Source organism: Xiphophorus couchianus, chromosome 5 (genome assembly GCF_001444195.1).
Source record: "Xiphophorus couchianus chromosome 5, X_couchianus-1.0, whole genome shotgun sequence".
NCBI lineage: Eukaryota > Metazoa > Chordata > Actinopteri > Cyprinodontiformes > Poeciliidae > Xiphophorus > Xiphophorus couchianus.
This window is the reverse complement of record NC_040232.1, coordinates 39073946-39096657: the sequence shown is the minus strand read 5'-3', so window position 1 is coordinate 39096657 and position 22712 is coordinate 39073946. Positions and strand designations below refer to the sequence as shown.

At 39.9% G+C, this 22712-nt stretch overlaps 2 protein-coding genes across 4 annotated transcripts; both read right to left on the bottom strand.

Moving 5' to 3' along the window:
- Nucleotides 1-2398: 2398 nt before the first annotated feature.
- Nucleotides 2399-5547, bottom strand: actb1 (actin, beta 1). 2 transcript variants are annotated; one of them, XR_003595473.1, is made up of 8 exons: nucleotides 5416-5547; nucleotides 4535-4660; nucleotides 4213-4452; nucleotides 3647-3893; nucleotides 3372-3563; nucleotides 3114-3295; nucleotides 2759-3018; nucleotides 2399-2718 (listed from the first exon to the last, which is right to left on the bottom strand). XR_003595473.1 is itself a non-coding variant. In XM_028017081.1 (7 exons), exons 2-7 carry the CDS (start codon nucleotides 4655-4657, stop codon nucleotides 2875-2877), a joined length of 1128 nt encoding a protein of 375 aa, XP_027872882.1. In that variant the 5' UTR covers nucleotides 4658-4660; nucleotides 5416-5547; the 3' UTR covers nucleotides 2399-2874. The 2 variants fall into 2 exon arrangements, 1 of the variants encoding a protein (XP_027872882.1); XM_028017081.1 differs by having other exon boundaries at nucleotides 2399-3018.
- Nucleotides 5548-8559: 3012 nt separating this feature from the next.
- On the bottom strand, nucleotides 8560-21791 carry LOC114144350 (uncharacterized). Of its 2 annotated transcripts, none has more exons than XM_028017080.1 (11): nucleotides 21432-21791; nucleotides 18168-18548; nucleotides 16064-17827; nucleotides 15415-15503; nucleotides 15227-15285; nucleotides 14974-15137; nucleotides 13664-13829; nucleotides 13387-13578; nucleotides 10705-10926; nucleotides 9492-9651; nucleotides 8560-9417 (listed from the first exon to the last, which is right to left on the bottom strand). In XM_028017080.1, the coding sequence occupies exons 1-11, from the start codon at nucleotides 21472-21474 to the stop codon at nucleotides 9343-9345; spliced, it is 3315 nt and encodes a 1104-aa protein (XP_027872881.1). In that variant the 5' UTR covers nucleotides 21475-21791; the 3' UTR covers nucleotides 8560-9342. The 2 variants fall into 2 exon arrangements, with proteins under 2 accessions (XP_027872881.1, XP_027872879.1); XM_028017078.1 differs by lacking the exon at nucleotides 21432-21791 and adding an exon at nucleotides 18642-19234.
- Between the last annotated feature and the right edge of the window lie 921 nt (nucleotides 21792-22712).

Here is a 22712-nt window from a genome sequence, read left to right as displayed (position 1 = left end):
CGTGATTTGTATTGGCGATTGGCAAAAACTATAAGTAGCATTACCGCCATCTAAGTTCATGAGGATTCTATCTATCTATCTATCTATCTATCTATCTATCTATCTATCTATCTATCTATCTATCTATCTATCTATCTATCTATCTATCTATCTATCTATCTATCTATCTCAGACAGACAAAAAGTAAAAACAGAAAAAAAACAAATAATCATGCCCATTGACATGCAATTTTACATAATTTGTTTGAAAAGGAACAGGTAGAAGATACAAGATCTTATGACTTTCTGCCTCTCGTATACTCATCAACCTACAAAGATCTAAATCTCCCCACACCAGATAAACTATTAAATTGAATGATTCTTAACCTCACATTCTCATCCTGAAATACTGTATAACGGAGTGGTTAAGTAGGAGGGATAGCTACACTAGGGTGACCATATTTTACTGTGGGAAAACCCGGACAACCTGCAGCGAGGGTGGGGGGGCTGAACAGAAAGTCTAAAAGCGGGAAAACTACATACATTTGCGCTTTCGCATGTTGTTGGCGTACTGACAGCCACCTTCTGATTAAGAACAGGGCTGCCCGCACTGACGCGGCTCAGGGATTACGTGACACGCAGCGCCGTGCGCAGTGCCCTACAATGTACTGTAAGCTATGTAATGTGTTTTGAGGCAGTTGACCAAAATCCCGGACGATTTTTAAATTCCCCCCGGACATCTTTTTAGGTCTGAAAAGTAGGACATGTCCGGGAAAAAGAGGACGTCTGGTCACCATAAGCTACACCCTTCAGAGGGTGGTTGGAGTTTGTGCTTCAAAAAGCCAGCCAGCATACAGGCCAGTGAGCTACAACTGTAGTTCAGTCACTTCTTAACCAGGTAGATAACGTGTCTTACCTGAACAAACCAAGGATACCCAATTTTAAGATAAAAAGTAAGTTTTGCATTTCATTTGGAATTAAAGTCCCAAAGTCAGATAGAGAAGGGGTATGGTGATTAAATTGTTCAGTCAGTAATAATTTGGGAATTAAGCCACATCATCGGCTGGTGTTAGTCCACTGTTTGGTCTCAGTCATAAAGTCTGTGGAGCCATCTTTAGAGCACTTTATGCTTCTATCTGCTCACAAGCTTTATGGAGATCCACTTCAATTTTGAGCAGAACTTGGTACCTGTCCACACAGCCACCAACACCTCCATTAAAGACAAGTCTAGTTGTGCTTGATTGGCCAGCAAATTCTTCAGACCTAAACTACACAAAGAATATGCAGAATTGGCAAAGGAAAGGGGAAAAACTCTGGAATAATAAAAAAATGGTGATGAGCTGAAGGCCACCAATAAAGCATGTTGGGTTTCATTAATACTTTAATGTGAAAGGCACCTCCATCAATGCAGTGATTCATGAAAAAGGAGTCTAGACCAGCTATAAGAAATGAAGCTCAACTCCTTACACAGAATACACATGTGAATTATGTTGCATAGTGAATGAGTTTACATTTTTAATTTATAAAATTTTTTATAACTGATTCTAGATGGAGCTCTAAATCAAAGCTAAACATAAGTGTACCATGGTGAGTCATTGACCCATGTAACTGCATCATAAATTTCAAGATAAAATGCTTGATGCATGACACCTAGCTTAGTTTTCCAGTTTAATCACAGCTTATCCATCCTCTGAGGAAAAAAAAAGTTGGTATTATTCTTTACAGAAACTGACATTTCTTTGAAATGTCATACACAAGTTTATAGCTCTAGATTTTAGCTTGGCATTTTGATGCGTTTCCATTTTTAGCCCAATTACCCTCTAAATCAGGTGAGTGATGCAGGAGGCAACCAATAGAAATGTACAAAAATGACTGTATGTAGGTCTGTGGTATCTTTTGCACAGTACTTTAGCTGAAAATTTTAAATGTGCATCAAATACAGTAAAATCTTCAGCTATATAAATTGCATGCCCCACCCTACTAAAAGGGTAGATACATTTTTACTCCATCTTGCCTCACATTTACAAATTAGACTCCTTGCACAGTTAAATACAACTTAGACAATTTGGGAAGTGCATCTCATTCCCCAAACTCAACTGCCATGTAGCCATGGTTGTAAAGTTTGGGTTCACCCAAATGTTGAAACAGTGCACCCAACTGAAGATTGTTGGCAGATATGTGCAAGCAGGATTAGTAATTTGGCTTGACTGTTACAAGTCTAAAGAAAAAAAAATAATCCTTTGCTGGTTTTTAACTTTTTGCTCTCCTATGTAAAGCTTTTGAAGACCCTCATTTTAAACTTAGGAAGCATTAATACTAGTTGTACAGAGTTAGGCCAGTAACATGTTTCATTTTAGATGCACATTTAACCATCCAACCTCCCCTCCCCCCGACCCCACTCAAGATCAGGCAGACAGAAATCTCAAACATGTGCGCTTTATTGGGCTGTTGTGTACATTAGAGACTTAACACCCCATGCACAAACCTTCATACACCTCAAAATGTAGAAGTTCTTTTTGCATGATGACAAACTGGACCAAATATTAAGGCTGAGTACGACAAAAAAAAAAAAAAGTTCAGATTACATAATTTATACATTAAGCAATACACAGTAAGCCCAACAGAGAATAAACCTTCATAGAGGCAAATAAGGTAGTGAACAAAGACATCTGGAATGACATACACAACTGACATGTTTCACACATTCACACCGCCAGGGATGCTCTTTACTTCCTGTAGTGTCACCCCATCAAGAGCCATAGTGTCATAGCCAGAGTGATGACAGAATGGAAGAGGTGTCGGCTCAGCACAGTGTGTTGGTGCAGGTATGCAGAACCTGTTTGGGCTGGAGCAGTGTTTTTTTGGGAAGGTGGCAGGTTTAGAACTGAAAGTCTTTTTAGAAGCACTTCCTGTGGACGATGCTGGGGCCAGACTCATCATACTCCTGCTTGCTGATCCACATCTGCTGGAAGGTAGACAGGGAAGCCAGGATGGAGCCTCCGATCCACACAGAGTACTTCCTCTCTGGAGGAGCGATGATCTGGAAAGACAAGCAGCAATTTGAAATTCAGAACTCTCCATTGTTCAGAATGTTTCAGTCCAAAGGCATTAAGGTCTTGCCATGTTCTATCTTACCTTAATCTTCATGGTTGTGGGGGCCAAGGCAGTGATTTCCTTCTGCATGCGGTCAGCGATGCCAGGGTACATGGTGGTACCACCAGACAGCACGGTGTTGGCGTACAGATCCTTACGAATATCCACATCACACTTCATGATGCTGTTGAAGGTAGTCTCATGAATGCCACATGATTCCATACCTGTTAAGCAGAGTAATTTGTTTAAAACAAAAAAGTAAAAATTGCATTCAACTGTTAAAAGATTAATGCAACTTACCCAGGAATGAAGGCTGGAAAAGGGCCTCTGGGCAACGGAACCTCTCGTTTCCGATGGTGATGACCTGGCCGTCGGGGAGCTCATAGCTCTTCTCCAATGAAGAGGAGGAAGCAGCAGTTCCCATTTCCTGCTCAAAGTCTAGTGCAACATAGCACAACTTCTCCTTGATGTCACGCACAATCTCACGCTCAGCTAGAGGACAACAGGTTTTGACATGGTCAGGGCATAGATTACCTTAAGGCAACTTATTCCAGTGAACAGAGAAGTTTGCTTACCTGTGGTTGTGAAGCTATAACCTCTCTCAGTCAGGATTTTCATGAGGTAGTCTGTGAGGTCTCTGCCAGCCAGGTCCAGCCTCAGGATGGCATGAGGCAGAGCATATCCTTCATAGATGGGCACCGTGTGGGTCACACCATCACCAGAGTCCATGACGATACCAGTGGTTCGGCCAGAGGCGTACAGGGACAGCACAGCCTGGATGGCTACATACATGGCAGGTGTGTTGAACGTCTCAAACATGATCTGGAAGGAGAGGGGACTGTTACTCACTGAATTCAAGAGTCCTGAGAAAAAGTAAGAAAGACAGAGCTTTGTCATTTTTAGTCAAGCAGAAAACCAGATTAGTCAGAACTAATCTACAGACGTGCAATTTGAAAACTTCATTGCCCATGCTGCATCAAGTCATTTATTCAGTGCAGGGAAACAGAAACCTGAAGAGATGAAAAGTTCAGCTCAGGGAAGAGAAACCTACAAGTTGAGGAACAGGAGGAGTTTAAGACCAAGAAATACTTAAAGACAGTCCTGCAAATAGAAAGCTTTGAAGAGACATTACACTAGTTACCTGGGTCATCTTCTCCCTATTGGCTTTGGGGTTCAGGGGGGCTTCTGTGAGCAGCACGGGGTGCTCCTCAGGTGCAACTCGCAGTTCGTTGTAGAAGGTGTGATGCCAGATCTTCTCCATGTCATCCCAGTTTGTCACAATGCCATGCTCAATGGGGTACTTCAGGGTCAGAATTCCCCTTTTGCTCTGTGCCTCATCACCAACATAGCTGTCCTTCTGGCCCATTCCAACCATCACACCCTGGAAAAGCAGTGTTTTAGTTTCACCCTATAAGGTTTGCAATCATGTTTTCAAATGAAGGGAGAAGGAGGCAAGTTCATACCTGATGCCTGGGGCGACCAACAATGGAGGGGAAGACGGCACGTGGAGCATCATCTCCTGCAAAGCCAGCTTTGCACATTCCAGAGCCATTGTCAACAACGAGGGCTGCAATTTCATCTTCCATTTTCTAAGAGGGAAAGAAAAATTTAGATCCAGTAGCTGAAAGTCTTGTTGTAGCGTCTGAACGCTGGGTGTCGCAGTTGAGTAAATCCTCGGTCAAATCCAGAGCTGTGAAACAAAAGGCAGTTTCTCGACCGGTCTGGACATGGCCATAAAAGGCAAAAAGTGAGGGCAGCCTGAAGGCAGCAGTGGCACACCGGCCCGGAAGTCATCACGGCAGTAGCCCCAGCCTCACGCGACACCGACAGGCGGCCACACCCTTCACCGGAGTTACTGGGACAGAATAAATTATCCAAATGTCGCATATGCAGTCCCTTAAAAATAAAGCCATTTTCTGAAGTAAACGATATCGACCAAGTCGTACAGACGTGGCTTTTTTAGATGCTGAATATAACTTCTCAGCTTCTAATTGCACTTTCTCAAACCATTTTTAATTTTAAAAAGACAAGTTGCATCTTAACCTGAAAGCCAAGGAATCAGAGGCGTTACTAACGCTGATGCGCAACTGGAAAGCCAGGTCAGTTTTAAGCCAGATTTAAGTCAGTGCGAGCGGTAACATGATGCTTTGAAGTTACCGTTTAAAAATGCAACGACACTAAGCTGAACACCGACACTGAAAGGTTTTCTGGGGTATCAAATTAAGCCACCTTTAAAGATACGTTTAACGAGATCACAAAACATTGTATACGAAAGCGACAACAGTATAAAGTCTGAAACCACTAAAGAAGTGCAGCAAAAATCCTCCACATCCGTTGCTCTTACCTCTGCGAAGGAGAGTTATCAGCTTAGTGTCTGGACCGCTGTGTTTAGTGCTCGAGTGTCTGAGGTCGACTGCAATGAAGGCCAATAATTCCCTGGACTTTATTTGCGCTGGAGCTTCAGCCCCTTTCCATATAAGGCAAACTTTCCGCACAGCGCCTTCTGATTGGCTCCGCTGCAACCACTGGGTGTGGAGCATGCAAATACCAGCTCTGCTTGATACTGGAGTACAGAAAAGCGCCACAAAAAAAGAAAAACTTAATCCATATGTAAGTAATTTTAAGAATTAGTTTTATTAAGTCAGCCAGAGGTCAGGGTCAGGGAAATACACCAACCTGTTTATTCCTCCTTCATCATTAGGATTTTAATGGCTTTTGGAAAAAGACAAAAGTCTATTTTGCCATGATTTAACCCATAAACATACTAGTTTTTTTTAGTATCCTACCATTATATTAATCATTTGTCTGATTTAGATGAATTAGATGTGTTTAGAAACACAAGCCTGGGCTTACAATAGTTACTACAGATAAACTGGAAAATTACAATCTCAGGTTTGCTGTCAGCCGTGTTAATACACTTTCACACACAATGACAGTGGTCTGAGTGACAAATACACGTGGGCATTTTGAGGTGTGTTTAACATCAAAACTCAGCAGACTGTAAATCTCATTACGTGTTACCACTTGTGTAATAGGTGAGCAGGGAACACCTTTTGGCTTCATGATACATAACAGGTGAGTTGGCATTAAATTATGTGGCCATGTTATGACTCATTCTAATATGCGTGCTCACCTTGCAAACATGGCAAACACTTCAACTTATTGGGGTAAAAACTAAATCTAAAATTGAACAAATATTGTAGTGTTCCTCTTGAGAATGAGAGGCAGGGTTAGGCCGCCGTTTTAACTTAATTAGGGCACTGGGGGAAGACTTATAAACTGACACTGGGAATTCTTTCAAGCTCTGAGGGTTCCTAATAAGGATATATGGAATCCAGCTCACCAGTAGGGACGGGAAGCAGGGTTTTATAGGGACTCTTTTTTTTCTCTCCCGTTGTTAATCACGCACGTAGGAAGTGACCACAGCTGAGGACAGCATCCAGGCTGGCTGAATGAGCTGATCAGGGAGTTGGCTTTTCACAGCGGCATTATCCTGCTTTAGACTCACAAGCACCAAGTATAGACTCAGGGCAGGGAACCATCCCTTTAAGAGGGCTTTTGGATGACGTCCATATAAGGAGATATTGGAGGATGTCACATGGGGAGGGAAAAATGCACAGCTCAGATCATGTGACTAGTCTGAGGAAATGAATGAAGCTCTTTTTAAGGCTATACATGTGTTTTTGGTGATTTTAATTTAAATGGTGTTTGCAGGAACTTCTTTTCCCCTTATTTATTTATATTTTTGATACATTTTACCACATTGAGATTTCTCAGTAATTTATCTGAACTCTGTTTTTAAGCTATTTCAAAACTCAGCAGCATGCATGAGTAATACATGAATTACAACACAAACGTACAGTAGGTCCTCCTCCCTGCCTTACTCACTCACACATTCACAGAGAAACTCTCAGGCCTGGCTCTCTGCTCTGACTAAGACCTTATATGGAAAAAGCCAGCAGGTAGCCTCTGTCCACTTTCACCCCTGCCTGACCTCCGGTGCTGCCTCTCTTTTAAATACTGATTACCTTCTTTATCCTTCTTTATTTTAGAACATTTTCCCTTCCTCTTTACTGGAATTAACCACCATCGTTCTGCTTCACATTAGACTTTTGGGCATGTCAAACAGGTTAAAGAGCATTGTTGCCTTTTTGTCTTTACTGTGATTTCTCCCAGGTGGTCTGGTAGGTTCATCACATTCTAGCAGAGTACATTAATTACATGAGTTGTGGCTTTAGTGCATGCTTGAGTAAACTAAAGAGGAATTTATAAAGAAGTCTTGTGAAACTTAGAGAACAAACTGATAGGATTTGATGCAATGCAATGATGAAACTTCTACAACAATTTGCATATGTTTGATCAAAATTCTAATCATTTGTGTGAGCTGTGTGCTATAAGCTAAAAGATACTTGAATAAATTTGGTAATTTCAAAATAAAAAAATATCTGAACCAGTAGTGTCTGAGATAATTTTGCTTAATTTAATTATTCTAATTCATAGTGTCTAACTACACTGCTTTTTGACTTAATTTTAAGAAAAAAAACCTATTTTAGCCAGTGTGTGTGCTGATAAACATAGAAAACAGCTGTACAAACAAGAATTCAAAACCAGATAAAAATAGCTTAGTATATAATCCCAACCTTTAACCCCAATAAATTAGAATATTGTCAAAAATGTAATTTAATAAAAAATAATAGATTCTTTACACATTGTATATTCCAAGCTTTTCTTTTTATTACAAAGGTTTATAGCTCATGAAAACCTCAAAATTAGTTTCTCTGATCATCACAATATTATGACCAGTAAGAAACAAACAGAAAAACAAGAACAAAACTGTCCGCACAAAGGGAGGATAAAAAACAACACTGGTTGGACAAGCACTGCTACTCCTTGACTTATTCCTCTGCTCTTTAACGCTGTCTGCCCGACGTCCAGCAGAGACGGAGTCATGGATACGATCCTGCAGCCAAATTTCAGTAAAACATGTTACACTGCATTTCTGGAACTCTGGCTGACTTCTTGTCAGGGCCTGGACTTTATCCAACTAGCTAAGCCAACAGTTTCAAACTGCACCTGATTGATTGAAGAGGTGGTTTGAACTTCTTTTTTCCTCCTGCTCTGCTGCATCCACGCTGCCTCCTTTTCAATTCATCTGGGATTCGTAGTTTCAATATAAGTATTATGTAATGTTTTGCTTTAATCCATTGCTCAAGACTGTAAACTACTTGGTTGCCATGGTTAGTGATCATTCTAAATGGCCAAAAAAAAAAAGTTTAATCAAAAATCTTTTCAGCTGCTCAACATCAAAAACCAGAGAAGATAATTCTTCAAAAATATGTTTCTGCCAGAAATGGAGGAATTAAAGTTTTAAAAATAAAAAAATCTGAATATACATTTATAACAAGGGAACTCTAACATGCAGCCACCCTGACAGGCGGAATGCTACAATGCCCTGAAACTGGTAAGAACAAACAGGAGCTCTCTTTCTGTAATGTTGATAAAAAAGCTGAGCAATAAAAATGACCTTATTGGTCCACATTGAAAACCAGGCAGTGCAGATGAGCAATGAGACAAAGAAACACCAACACTGGTAGTTACTCCAAAAGACAACACAGGCAGGATATGGACATTAGACACAAGGACCCAACAGGGAATGGGAAGCACAGGTGGGTATAAATACCCAGGAAAGGTAATCAGGGGAAACAAGGGACAGCTGGGAACAATCAAGGGGAAGACGGGACAACACAGGAACTAAATAAACACACAGAAAACCTAAATCCTCACAATCAGACTCACTTTTCTTCATTCAGTCTAGGTTGTATGATTCACAAATGTCCTAACTTAAATTTTTCTGAGTATTCTGTGTCATTGAATCAATCAAAACTAAACCTTATTGATTCATTTAAGAACAATTCAGGTAGAAGCAATCAGACTGTATTTTGTTTTAAAACAGTCATTTGTGTGAAATGGGTTTTTGTGAAATTTGTGAAACATTTCAAATTATGCAAATAATTTTCCACAAATGTACACATTATCTCAAACTGCTTAAGACTTCATTTTAGCTTAATCTAAATATTCTGTACTGTTTTTACAATTCTAACATTCAGTTAAACCTTTGATAGCTTCATTATGTAATTCTCCAAGTATATAAAATATGTTTTCTCTTAATAAAAAAAATACACATTCATATATTATTTCCTTACATCTTTTATTGACAAAGCATTTAGGTTTAACATAAAAACAGTAACAGATTTTCTTGCTCCTCAGGTCATCAAGCAGTCCAACTCTTTCCCATGTCTACCAGCTCCATGCCTTCGCAGTAGGACCGCGGCCGTGACATCCTGACCTGATGGAACAGGAGAAACATCATGAAACCAGATCTTCTCCTCTACCAAACTCTTTCCACAGTCAGACACTCACTGCAGGATTCCTGTGGGATGCCAGCTGCTGCAGAAGTGGGAACGGAGTCCAGTGAATGGGTTCCACAGGCCAGCTACAGACAGACAGGTCACTGGCCTTCCCCGAGTCCAACACACCATCCCCCATGCTCATCCCGCTGCCCCTCCAACCATACTGGGAGCTGCAAAGTCCAGGGATTATTTACACAAACCAAACTACAAAGAACTGACTGGTGCAATCTGAGGTCAAGGTACAAAACTGAAAAACCACAAATGTTCAAGGCAGATACATGATAAGAGTTTCAGTATAATCAAGTATCTGCTTGAATCACTCAACGTTGATTTATTTTTCTGAGTAGCATAACTTCTTATCCTCAAAGTTAACAGCTGATGATCACTTTCAATAAGTAGTTATGGAAAGATGAAAGACAGTTTCTGTGAAGGCTAATGTGTTGAGTGTTCATGTTTCAGGACGGTAAGCACATGGTTTGTTCACAAATTGCATATGTAATTTGTCTGCACAAACAGCAACATGAACCTTCTTCTTCCAGAAGTACCCTAGGTTTTCAGAACTGGTGGAATGTATAACCATAAGGAATATAATAAAGACACAGAATATTTGGGTTATTGTCCCTTAAACTTAACCATGAAAAGAAGAATTTAAAAATACCAACTTAACTAAAAGTGTAAAGATTTCTTAATTTCAGCCATTTTAAAATAAAGCCTTCTTATCCTGCCAATTGTTTCTTGTTTCTAAAAATTGATAAATGCTAGTAACCAATATATGCAATATTTATGTAAATAAATATATTGAATAAAAATTGGATTATATTATCAGAATTATATCTATATGTTCTAACTTGAATGTCACTTTTTGCTTTGAGCAGACTCCATCCTAGGTCTTCCTGTGTCACTTCTGTGCTGAGCTCTGGAACAGCTGAGCGTTTTCACAGGGCACTGACCCCACACACTCACATCCAACTGGACGGGAAACAGATGTTTGTAGGATGATAAAATATCTATTTCTTCCTGCTGGTAATCAAAAAACAATTTAAATTTTTTTTAAAACTTTAAGCATGTTTAATGTGCGATTTCTTTTTAAACTATGAATTTAACTCCCACATTAAAACCACACACATCCATGCAGTGCAATCCTCCATCTGGAACTGGATGTCTTATTTGCTTCTCTTGTTGATTTGTTGATAGTGGATGATGTTGAATGTGTGTATGTTTACCTGTGGGGGTAAATTGTGTTGATACGCATCCCATGACTGGGGCAGGTGGAAGGAAGGGACAATGTGTCGTCGTGGTAACAGCAAGGCCGGTCAAGTGCCTGCAGATGCAGTAATTCATCCGACCGCATGAAGGCAGGGTTGTCCAGAGAATCCGCAGATCCGGCCCACGAACGCAGCCAGAACCGACCCGACAGCTCATCGAAATGGTTGAACCTACGATAACTTCACACATAAACTATAAGTAGTAACAGATGACACAATGTAAAATTACACTATGGATGATGTAATTTGTGTAAATCTGCAAGTCAGTTTTTTTTTTCTAATAATTTCTAAACTGCTTTCATTTTGCTCTACTGACCATTTAATAACCAGGTCTATATAATGTTAGAACATTAAAGGTCATTACTATATATTTTTAAACAGAGTTGTTTTTCCTTCAAAGACATTTATAAAATGGGAGAACACATTAAATTGGTGATCAGGACTGTTGTCTCAAAGAATGACGGTCCATTTTATTTTGCTACATTTATTAAGTGTTTATTTGAACAATTTGTGCCCAATTGAGGAAAAAAAAAGTTCTTACTTGAAATTTCTGGAGATTGAATTACTTGTTCTTTGTCTAAAGATTAAAAATATTTGCCTTCATTTGGATAAAAAAGGAGTTGATATTATTTCAGTATAATCACCAATTTCAATTTGAAAAGTGCAGGTCTGTTGTTATTGCAATATCTTGGCTGTAATTACATATGGAAATTAATCTGAGCCAGGGGTTGGAAAGGTGTTTAAGATACTATCAAAAGCAGTGGTTTCCAAACCTGTGAGCTTCTGACCCAGAGAATGATTGAGATACAGATTAGATTTAGAGCAGGACTAACCCCGATTAAAGTAATTAGCTACCATTTAATCTGCTATGGCAATTCAGTTTTCATTATCCTTCAGTTAATTTGTCTGAAAAAAGCTACATGTTCAGAGCCATTACTTGGTGCTGGAGCACAACTGACCTAATCCACTGAATCTATAAACAGTAATACTAATAAAAAATGTAATTTTGATGCTAAAACATTTGTTGCTAAAACCTGATTCACAAAATCCTTTCTGGATCTAGAGAAAAGTTTATCTAGTCAAAAGATAAAATATTTTGGGACTATTTTAGCTTCTCAAAATGACTTTTAGGATTTGAGAATTAACTGAACACTGAAATCTAGCTAATCTCAATAGTAGGATTTATATGCAACTGCCACTCTTTTCTAAGCAGTTAGTCTAATCTTCCCCTTTAATTGTGTCTGGGCACAATGTTCCCAATACTTTTTTTTAATAAAACAGTTTAGGCTTGCACTTCCAACAGGTTAAATCAAAAATCTTTAGTTTTTGATTTAAACCACAACCCTCCCCCCTTCTGGCACCAAATAGAACTATTACATTACAAAAATAAGAAATAATCATAATTACAATAATAAAGCTAAACTGTCCAACCAACCATATAGAAGTCAATACATTTTACATATCAGATCAATTTCACCGAAAAGCCAGAAATCTCCAACTTTTTGTGATTTCACTTTTTGTGAAAGTGTGGCGTTTATTTGTATTCAGCCACTAAACTCAATACTTTGTAAAATCAATCTTTTGCTGCCATAACAGCTACAGGGCTTTGGGGTATGCATCTAGCAGCTTTGCACATCTATAGACAGAAATTCATTACAAAATAACTCAGTACTCAATACTATTAGTTGTAGTTGGAAACAGATTCAAATGGAGGATGTTGCCATGGTTATTCAGGTGGTTAAAGCTTTCTATGTTAATTTGCATATGCATTTAGGGGTGGAGAAATATGTAGCTGCATGGTTCACTATAAATTTGGATTTATGAAGGCAGCATGTGCAGTGACATGGTTTTATGCATCTGATTTTTTTGTGAACAGCAAGTTTCATAATGTATCCCTGCTGCAAACTTTCAGCATGAAAGCTGATCACTCTTTTGTACATGAGGCCCTGCATTCCACATACCTGCTCTGTCCCCTACATGGGCTACAGCAATCTGTAGAAAGAAAACTTAAAGTTGTTATATTTACAATCGGTCTCTGTGTTATTGTTCCTTAAAAGTCTGATTTTTGGAGTGCAAAAGTAAAGTCCACTTTCACCCTGACCCGTCTGCTGTGTTCCTCGGTCTTCATGATGTCACTAGTTACTAATGTTCACCACATCACTACTTGAAGAAAGAAAAATGTAGGAAAGACAAACTACATAATTTTTCTTACACTTCAATCATATGTGACTTTGTGAAAATTTACCAAAGCTTGTGGTTGTATTATAATGGACTAGAAAAAGTTCAAAGGTTATGAACTTTAGTTTTAAAATATGAGCTTTGGCCCTGCGACAGACTGGCGACCTGTCCAGGGTGACCCCGCCTCTCGCCCAGAACGTTAGCTGGAGATAGACACCAGCTAACGTTCTTCCATCCATCCATCCATTCTCTAACACCAGGGTGTTAGAGAATGGATGGATGGATGGAATATGAGCTTTGCCTGCTAACATTATGCTAACTAGAAGAACTCTTAACATACAAAAGGATTTTAAAATCTATTTCTAAACACACATGAACCAATAAAATTCCCCCAATAGAAACCTTAAATGTTGGTGTAGATAATAAGAAATCATTAATGAAGTATCATAGGTGCCTGAGTACCTGCTGCGAGTTTGGTCCACTTTTGCCTGGATCAGAATGGCTCGGTAGCGCCGCACAGCCAGACAAGCCAAAATGCCAATAAGCATCACTATGATGAGTAAGATGGAGAGACATGCACCTATGAGCCGAGCTCTGGTCATCCTCATGTCACACCTCTGACCCATGTACCAGAAGTCATCTCCTACAAGACAACTAAAGCAAAAAAAAAACCTCACTCAGACCACAGAGATATTTTCTGATAACTGGACAGAAGGCGTCAGTGTGCTGATGTGGCTACCGGCAGACTGGAAGCTGCCCTGGATGGTGTGTGCAGATGCCGTGGTGGTGGCAGTAGTCATAGCGGCAGGCGGAGGAGCAGCTGTAGTTGGTGGTGCCGGGCTGGAGGACACATTTGTACCCGGATGGGCACTGCAGTAACCAGTTACACACGTCTCCCTGGAGGCCTGAAAAAAACATGTTTGAAAGACAAAGGCTGGGGACAAATGTCCAGATTTGCATGCTTCACTGAAGTCACAAAACAAACCCCATGTTGTGTACTTAACTCAAATTCAAAAATACTTTATTAATCCCAAAGGGAAATAAAATTCCCTCCACCTGTAATCTGATACAAGTCACACTTACAAAGAGCTTCTAAATGATTGTGGTGGTTGATTACAACTGAGATGATTTCAACTTCTTTTTAATTCATCGTATTGGTACGTAAACAAACGTGTAAAACATGTAAACAAACATGCTAGAATTCCAGGTTGATGGATTTAAGAGATCTCCCACCTTAAATGTGACGCAAATACAAAATCAACTGAAAAAAACAATACAAAAAAACAAATAAAACTGTTTGGGCGAAGGGCATAAATACAAACACCTTTCAAAGAAACTTGAATGGTGAACTGAAAAAATGTTTCAACAAACATCAGCTAGAGTCTGTCAGCATGAAAAGATTAAATATTTTAATCTTGGCAATATTTAGCCACTCAACTGCAAAACCTTTCCAATTTTGTCAAATTGGACATGGGCCTCCAAAGTGAATTAACCAGTAACTATATATAAAACTTTCTATTACAGGTATTTTAAATAAGATGTCCAAATAGAAAGTATGCAAGATGGTAGGAGGAAGGTAATCAAAAAGTACAGGCATACTTAAGCAACATCCATCATCATGACGTAGTGAAACAACAAAGCACCTCACCGATACTTCAAGCATCTTACAAATGTGTCTGGCATGATAATAGCAGGAACATAAACTAAGCCAGAGCAAAGCTGATGAAGGAGTGGCAGGAAATTAAAACATGTTCAGACACGTTCTCTGAATGACGACTAGCGACACATCGCATCTTTTCCCGCTGGTCACAGCATTAATGACCCTCTAGAAAAAAAGTTCCTTCTATAGACCAGATGCAATGATCAGATTTTTCATGAAAGAATCGAATCATGCCGGTTCAACTGAACTCACACAGGTTCGACTGCAGCTCACTGAATTCATTCAGGGAATTAAGGGATGAACTTTAAGCTGTTTTTGTCTCAATTGTGGAGAAACTACATGTGGAAGACAACTTACACCGAGCGCTAGTCAGTGGTGTGTTTGCTCACCTCCAACTGTGATGTTGGTGATCCTACATGATCTGAACATCTTCCCCTGGTGAGCAGCCTGAGCTAGTCCTGTTCGTTCCAGCAGTGACGCGGCTCCGCTTACACCGAGCCACTGCAGAGCCTCACTAGTTTGAAACACAACCAGGCTCTGCACTGCCTGCCCACTGGGGAAAAAGTAAAACACAGAAATGTCAGCCTATGCAACCTTCATAGGGGGATGAACCAAAAATTACCTTTAACTAAATTAGCTCACCTGCGCCAGACTCCCAGCAGTTTACAGAAGCCCGGTGCTCTCTGCAGGTAGGACTCCAACTAAAATTTTAAAAAATGGAAAGCAGGAGGTGGGCAGAAGCAGAAAAAAACTAAAGTCAGTCAGGTACTTTGTTATCTAAATGTGTTTATTTGTGCCCATTATAACATCGTCTGAGTACACTTTCTCACCCATGGCATTATGTCTTCCTCCAGACCAGCAGTCGAAATGGAACAAGACTCTTCTACAACTATCTGCAGGAGCAGTTCAACTGATTCCACTAGACAGAAAAGTGTCATAATCTCAACATTTAGTTTAATACAATAAATTAGAAGCAGTAGTGAACTTGGATGGCACCTCTTTGCCAGTTCACACCTTCATTCCGTCCCTTGGAACAGTAATTTTGTCCCTTTCAACTTCAGATTTAGTCATCAAGAATCTTTTTTTTTCTTTGTAAATATTTTCCATGAATTGCATAGATAATATTGTCAAAAGTGCTTAAATCTCATTGCATTCTTTTTTTCTTTAGAAAACCTTCTATGCCTCTCCTCTCTTTTCACACTGATTTTAGATATCACCCTGACTAGCAAATTATGACCCTTGATCAAATAAAACATTACTGTGATCTTCTTCTAATAGATATTTACTGAGGTCATAAGACTAAAAGTAATCAACTGGAAAGCATTCTTTGTAAAACTGGGAGCAAAACATTCCTGTGTGGCAGACACAAACTGACACGTCAGGAAGCAACATCATGCTGAAAAGGTTTGGTTAGTTGGTTAGAAATGACCAAAACTTCACAAAGTATGAAACGACTGAGGCGAACTGACCATCACTCACCTCTAACTGTAGCAGGTTGGTTTGGAACAATATAGTAGATGGGACTTTTTGTTGAACTCCCCTTAAATGAAGGGGTAAACGCTGATGATGTGACACCAAAATGGTTCTGTTGGCTGGGATGAAAGGGCTGAGTAGGTCCACCTGGACGTTTATGCTTCTTCGTGCCATTTGGAGACCGCTGCCAGGTTGTGGTTCCCTTCACAACGCCACTATCAGATTTTACCGGGTGCAAAGGTGTATTTTCAGTAGTAAAGTGTTTGTTTGGAGAGACTGTAGCAGAAGACGGCAGGAACAGACGAAAGGTTTGTGAGGACTCAGACGTAGTTTTGGGGTTCATGCTGCTTGTGTCCATGGAGGATTCAGCCATCGAAGAGGGAAAAGTCGCCTGCGTACCATCAGGAAGTCCAGTTTGTTTTTGAAGCCCATATAAAGGAGTAGATGAATCCATGGGTGATTTTAAAGTTTCACTAAATGATGGTGTATGCATTTGTCTGATAGTTGTTGTACCCGTTGAGGTCTGGAATTTGATTATCCGTGCTGGTCTGGTTGTAGAAAAAGATCCATCCTCGTTAAACAGAGTTTGCATCATGTTTGTGGTGATGTACAAATTAGTCCCACTTCTTTGCATTCCTTCTGTCGACGTTTGTGTGTCTATTCCAGGTGTTTGTGTCGGGATGGGGGAGGGATACAGAGGATGAGAGAGTCTCTCCATGTTTTCAGGAGAGTTTGTCTGATTCTGTGTGGAAGGAGTGACTGTATGAAACCCATCCGTATTGTCCAGCCCATCAGTCGACTTCACAGCAGCTCTCCGAGAACTACTGTCAGACTCAGATGAGTCACTCTGAGCTGTGTGTGGATGAGGTAAAGCAGCCTCCACAGTGCCCACACCAGTGGGAATCTCTGCCATGTGGATGGTGGGTGAAGGAGCCCGACTGGAGCCCTGTGAGGATGATGGTGATGACAGAGAGGGCTCTGTGCTGGTTGAGTCATGCTGTTTGTTGGAGGATTTTACAGTTTTTGAGGATGTGATGGAGGTGAAAGCCGCATAAAATCCGTCTGAGTGAGCTTGTTTATTCTCCGGAGTTTGATCAACAGCACCACCGTGTGGACTTATTGGGGTACTGCTGTCAGACGTCAATATCCCAGGTAAAGAAGAATTAAAAACACTGTAACTGGAAATACTTTGGTTTGTCTGCATATCTGTACGTCCATCCATCTGTGTAACAAACTCCTCCATCTTCAACATCTGTCCAGATGTAGATCTTTGTAAATCTGTGGTAATGGAAAGAGCGACTTTCGTGTCTGTCCAGGATGTCTCAGTTTGCACTTCGGTTAGGCCAGTAGGATTTTCTGTTTTGGTGTCTGTACTGACTACAGGCTGAAAATATGGGCGTGTTATGGCAGTCGTGGGAGCGTCAGCGAGGTGAGTCGCTCCAGATGTATCCGCTTCATTGTTCCATTTTTCCTCAGGAAGAGGGAGAGTTTCCCTATCAGTTCTCCCAGCGACTGGGAGTCCCCACTGGGATGAGGTTGGCTGCAGCAGCTCCTTGTCCTGAGAGAAGGTGCTAGACGCAGAGCGAGTGCCAAAACTACAAATTTGCCCTTCATGGACACGACCTCTGCCCTGTGGAGTACCCTCCACCACCCTTTGAGCAGCTGTGGCAATGCTTTTATAGGTGGCTCCCGTCACCGACCAACCAGTAGGGTCCTGCTGCTGTTGATGGACTGACTGGCCCTCTGAGGAATTTCTCTCAGCTTCCTGAACTAGATGACCAGGAAGAACACAGAAAAACAGAGAGGCAGAGAGGGTCAGGATGGAGAGCTAAAAATCACAACATTCCCCCAACACAACACAGCAAGTGTGATAAATTTCCAACAAACACATTAAGTGAAAACATTTTCACTGGATGTTTTGTTACACGCCCAGATTAAGCCTGAATAAACTTGTTCCAGCTCTACTGCAACAAAAACACATTTAATGCAACCAGAGCTAGTAAGAAAGCATGCCTCCAACTTCATTAGTACCGGATAAAGATCACATGAACTAAATAAGTAAAAGTCAAGCAGTGTGGTCAAGCTGTAAATGAGGAATGTGTTTTCTCACCACAATAAGTCAGATGAATTGAATTTGAGGGCATTCTTGGCCCTGTCCAACTGAGGACAGCTTTGTTTTCATCACAGTCAGAGAGCAATGCTGTTTCCCCACGACTCTGTAGAATCTGATCTTCCTCAACACATCTCAGCGAGATCCTCCAATTACTTTCTGTCCATTTTAACTGTAAAAGTAGCTTCTTCCTCGGAGGAATGCCCAACAGCCAAGTGCAATTTAAAAGTGGTAAGCTTTCCTCCGACTGCTGGCTCATGGGGCTGAGGCTGCCGGTGTGGTTAAAGAACCCAGGTAAGAGGAGAGTGATGTGGCCTTCAGGTTCTTGGTCCAACGTGACATTTCCACCACAGTGTTGGTGCAACAACGTCACAGCTTTATCTAAAAGGAACAAATCAGATGAATTAGAGATGAAACCTAACATTTGTAATTATTTAGGAAAAAAAAGAGAAAAAAACTCATTTATGGTCTTACATAAAAGGACTACAATCATGGACGTCTTCTGGGCTGTTAGGAGAACTATAGCTATAGTCCTTCTGATATCCATAAATATCCATTTGGATGGAAGCAAGTTTTTAGGTTGACATAATCAATGCAAGTTTTTAAATCGATTGATGCTATGATCATAAGGACCAAAGCAAAAATGTGTGAGATAAAAAAAAGAATAAAAGTGTATGATCTGTAGCATTTTTGTACACCTTAGTTTTGATTTTATTCAGACCGAGATACAAAAAATCCTATTAAACACAAGGCTGAATGTAGCATATCTCTCTCCTCACCACAGTTCTGCAGAGGTCCATTACTGAACCATCATTTGATCCAGGTGTGCTGAACCAAATAAAGAGCTAAAGCATGCAGGAAACCAGCCCTTGAGGTCAAACTGTTTACACCACTGGCTTAGGCTGTTTACCAGAAACATCCAAGATTTAGCAATCAGAGCTGTTTCACAAAACCAGGATAACATATTACAGATTGTCCAGATATTCTGGCTTAATTAAGCCTCAATTTGGTTTCACAAAAATGGTAACATAAGTTTCCATGGCAATTTATCCTGTGCTGCTTGCCTGCTCCAGACCAGGCTGACAGCCAGGATTAGTTAATCCTGGAGTCTGTGAGACGCTCACACCGATCAGAAACCAATATATTTCTGACATCTGCCTGTTTTGGTCTTCTTTTTAATCACCCTGCATTAAAATACCACTACTTTCTTTTGGTTCAGTCAAGTGCTATTATTTTAACATTGTAATGTTAGAACATATTATTATTAATTGTAAAATGATCCATGTGGACTATGTTACTGTTCTTTTGTGTTTCTGAAGACCTTTGTTCTAGTTTGACAGACAGGCCTTTAATAGACCATTGCAGTGATGAGTAGATTAGAGAAATGACTGATAAAAAAACAAAGGTGTTGTAACAAAGTCAAGCCATATCAGTTGTAGAATACTTTACTGATTAATTTTAACTTCACTTAAAATAAGGTTCAGATTATAAATGAACCCTAGTTTTGGCACATAATTAAAGCACACAACATTTAAAATATTTACTTATTTATTTACACCATAAACATCCTTTTGTCTCTGTCCAGGGGGCTGCTAATAAGATACATTTTACAAACTCCATTATAACTTCTCTTCTGTCTTTTGATTGATTAAGCCTTTGCACAGTTAAACAAGAAATTGGCCCTTCAAAACAAAAAAGCATCACAACTCCACAGGTCCCCGAAGTGGGTCCTCAAGGGCCGGCATTCTGCATGTTTTAGTTCTCTCCCTGGTAACGACCTCCTCAGCCAGTCAATGTTCTTCTAATGAGCCATCATTTGATCCAGGTGCATTAAACCACTGGGTTATACTATTAAAGGCGATATAGGCACGGATCTTCTAAGTTATTAGCAAGTCATTTGCACATTGTACTCTATTGTTGTATTTTTTTGTATTGTATTTTATCCACATATTCCCCAAATAATGCAAAATGTTATTTAATTTTGACCTGTCATGTTTGTTCTGTATAAATATCGATAAGATGTGGAACAAAAAAAAAAACGAGTAACAGGAATTAATCAGCTGTCAGATTAACTTATTATATTGACTTGCATTGTTCATTTATTAGGTTAAAGATGTTTATTTGAGCAGATGACAGGTATGATTATGACAATATTGGCTAAGAATTGTCTGCACTAATTGTGCATTTAATCAAGCTGCTATTGTTTGCTATGGTAGCATCAGTGTTTGTCTTTAGTATGATGCGCTTCAATTCCTCACAATCCTTCAATGAAAGATGCTGTTTGTTTGGTGTGAGGCATGGCGTGTGCAATTTATCTAGCATAGCATCAGTGAATCTGTGATCGACATCTTCATTTGATGAAAAAAAATCTGTTGATGCACATTCACCTGCATTGCTTAAGCCTGGCTTGACATGCTGCACCTCCTGAACCGGGTTTGGTTTTTGTGAAATGGATAAAGTCAGGGTGAACTGATGACGCCTCACTTTGTCTCTTATCCTGGATTTCTGAATCCAGGACGAGTAAATATAGTAAATATTTGAATTTCAAGCTATGAAGGTTTCCCATAATTCTTAGCCAATGAACATTAGCCAACACGTCTTATGAGAATTCCCCAGATAATAAAATTCACTGTCTCCGTTTAAAAACCTTGAATTGAAAAAAAGATATATTTTGAATCATGTTTTCTTCCCTCAATGAAAGAGCCCCATTCTGCAGAATTTTAAATGCAATCTCACACAGCTATCTAAGCACAATTCATTTACAAGTCTGATTTAATTAGTCACATCCTAACGATTTAGTAGAAAAAGGCAGGAGGGATTCTAGAGAAAGGAAAACAGTATAAAGCACGTCCTCACTATACAGTTAATAGCTATTAAACCAGTTCACTGAGCAGGTAAATGGCTTTCTACCCTGGGGGGCGAAGCCACCCCTGACCCTTCAGTTTTACTCACGTCCTTGACGATATTGCTAGACGTATTTAAAAAAAAAAAAAAACAAAGAAAAAAAAAACCGTTAAAACCAGCAAAGAGACATTTGAAATATTTTTTGTATCATCTTTCCTTTGGTTATTTTTACGCTTACGTTGTTAAGCAGGCATTAATACAAAGGCTAAAATAAAAAATATTTAGGCTATCAATAAAATTAACCTAAATTTTTCATAGTAACAAATTGATATATATATTCTTGCCGTTTTAGTCTAAAATGTTCATATGGCGAGGGCTGCAGATTCGCATTAGTAGTTAGGCTCTAGCTGCTGTTCCTACCTGTTGTAAAGAAAAGGAGCAACAGACAAACGTGGAGCTGCATTTCCAGCGGTGAGACATTTCAGAGACAGAACCAGCCCGTTTTCCTTTCTGCCGCGATGAGGGCGAACAAACTGCGCAAAGCCCGAATCAATTTCATCCAGTCTTCCTGTGGACTGAGGGCAGAGAGGCGTCACAATCCCCCCTCCTCTAACACCATCATCATCATCATCATTTCCCCTGCAGGACACAAATGGAGCCCCACAGCCTCCCTGTGTCATCTAATGACACACACGTGTGTGTCAGTCAAACGCAGCGTCCTGCTTGGTCAGCGCCTTGTGCTTTAATGACGAGCTTCACGGCGCCTCCAGGCTGCGGCTGCGTCGTTAAGGTCCGTGGAGATTTCCAGAGAGGAGAGAAAGGGATCCTCTGGTCGCTACAGATGCTGATGTTTTACACCATAGTTAACTTGTTGCAGGAAGTCTGAGTTTACTGCAGGAAGCAGTGATGTTAGATCAGACTCTTCATTAGCGTCTGAAACTCCTGAATACTCCTGACTAGCCAAGCTGAACAACCAATTAAAGCATTTTTGTACTATTATTCAATCCCCGCTGCCCCCATGTCTGTAACCTCTGGCATAATAAGCAAACTGTTTTTAGTTTTTAAAAATCAACCGCACCCGCTTCTCAAAATAAATAAATAAAAATAAAAATCCAACACTCATTTTGAGTGTTTTAAATGGGCCACTAAGTGAAACTTTTGAACTTTTGGAAAATGAGAGAGGATTTTGGTGATTGGTTAATTATTTTTATTCATTTATTTATTTTGCTAAATAAGTGCCTGCACTTCAATCTTTGAGCCCCCATCGAGCTGATTTCAATTGTTTTCAAGCAACACATGGAACTGATCCTCTGATCAGTTTCACAAAACCGGGATAGTGGATTAAGTTGGGATTTTCCGGATATCCTGGCTTAATTAAACCTCGATCCGATTTCACAAAAGAATTGTCACACAGGTTACCATGGCGATTTATCCTGTGCAGAAAAGAAACAAAGCACGTAGTGTTAATCACTTGCTTAGTGTCATTGACTTTACAGCAATCCTTCATACCAAGAATGCATGGAGAGGAAAACTTTCCTTTAATTTGCCATATGCCACGACCAACTGCTGGTTTGAGAAGAGAGAACAGCTGGACAAGAAGAAACAGATGAACTGATGAAGGATTTTTTTTATGTTTATGAAAGTAAAAAGTTAATAGCAGAAAAGGGAGAACGATTAGTTGATGGCAGCAATATGCCTCTA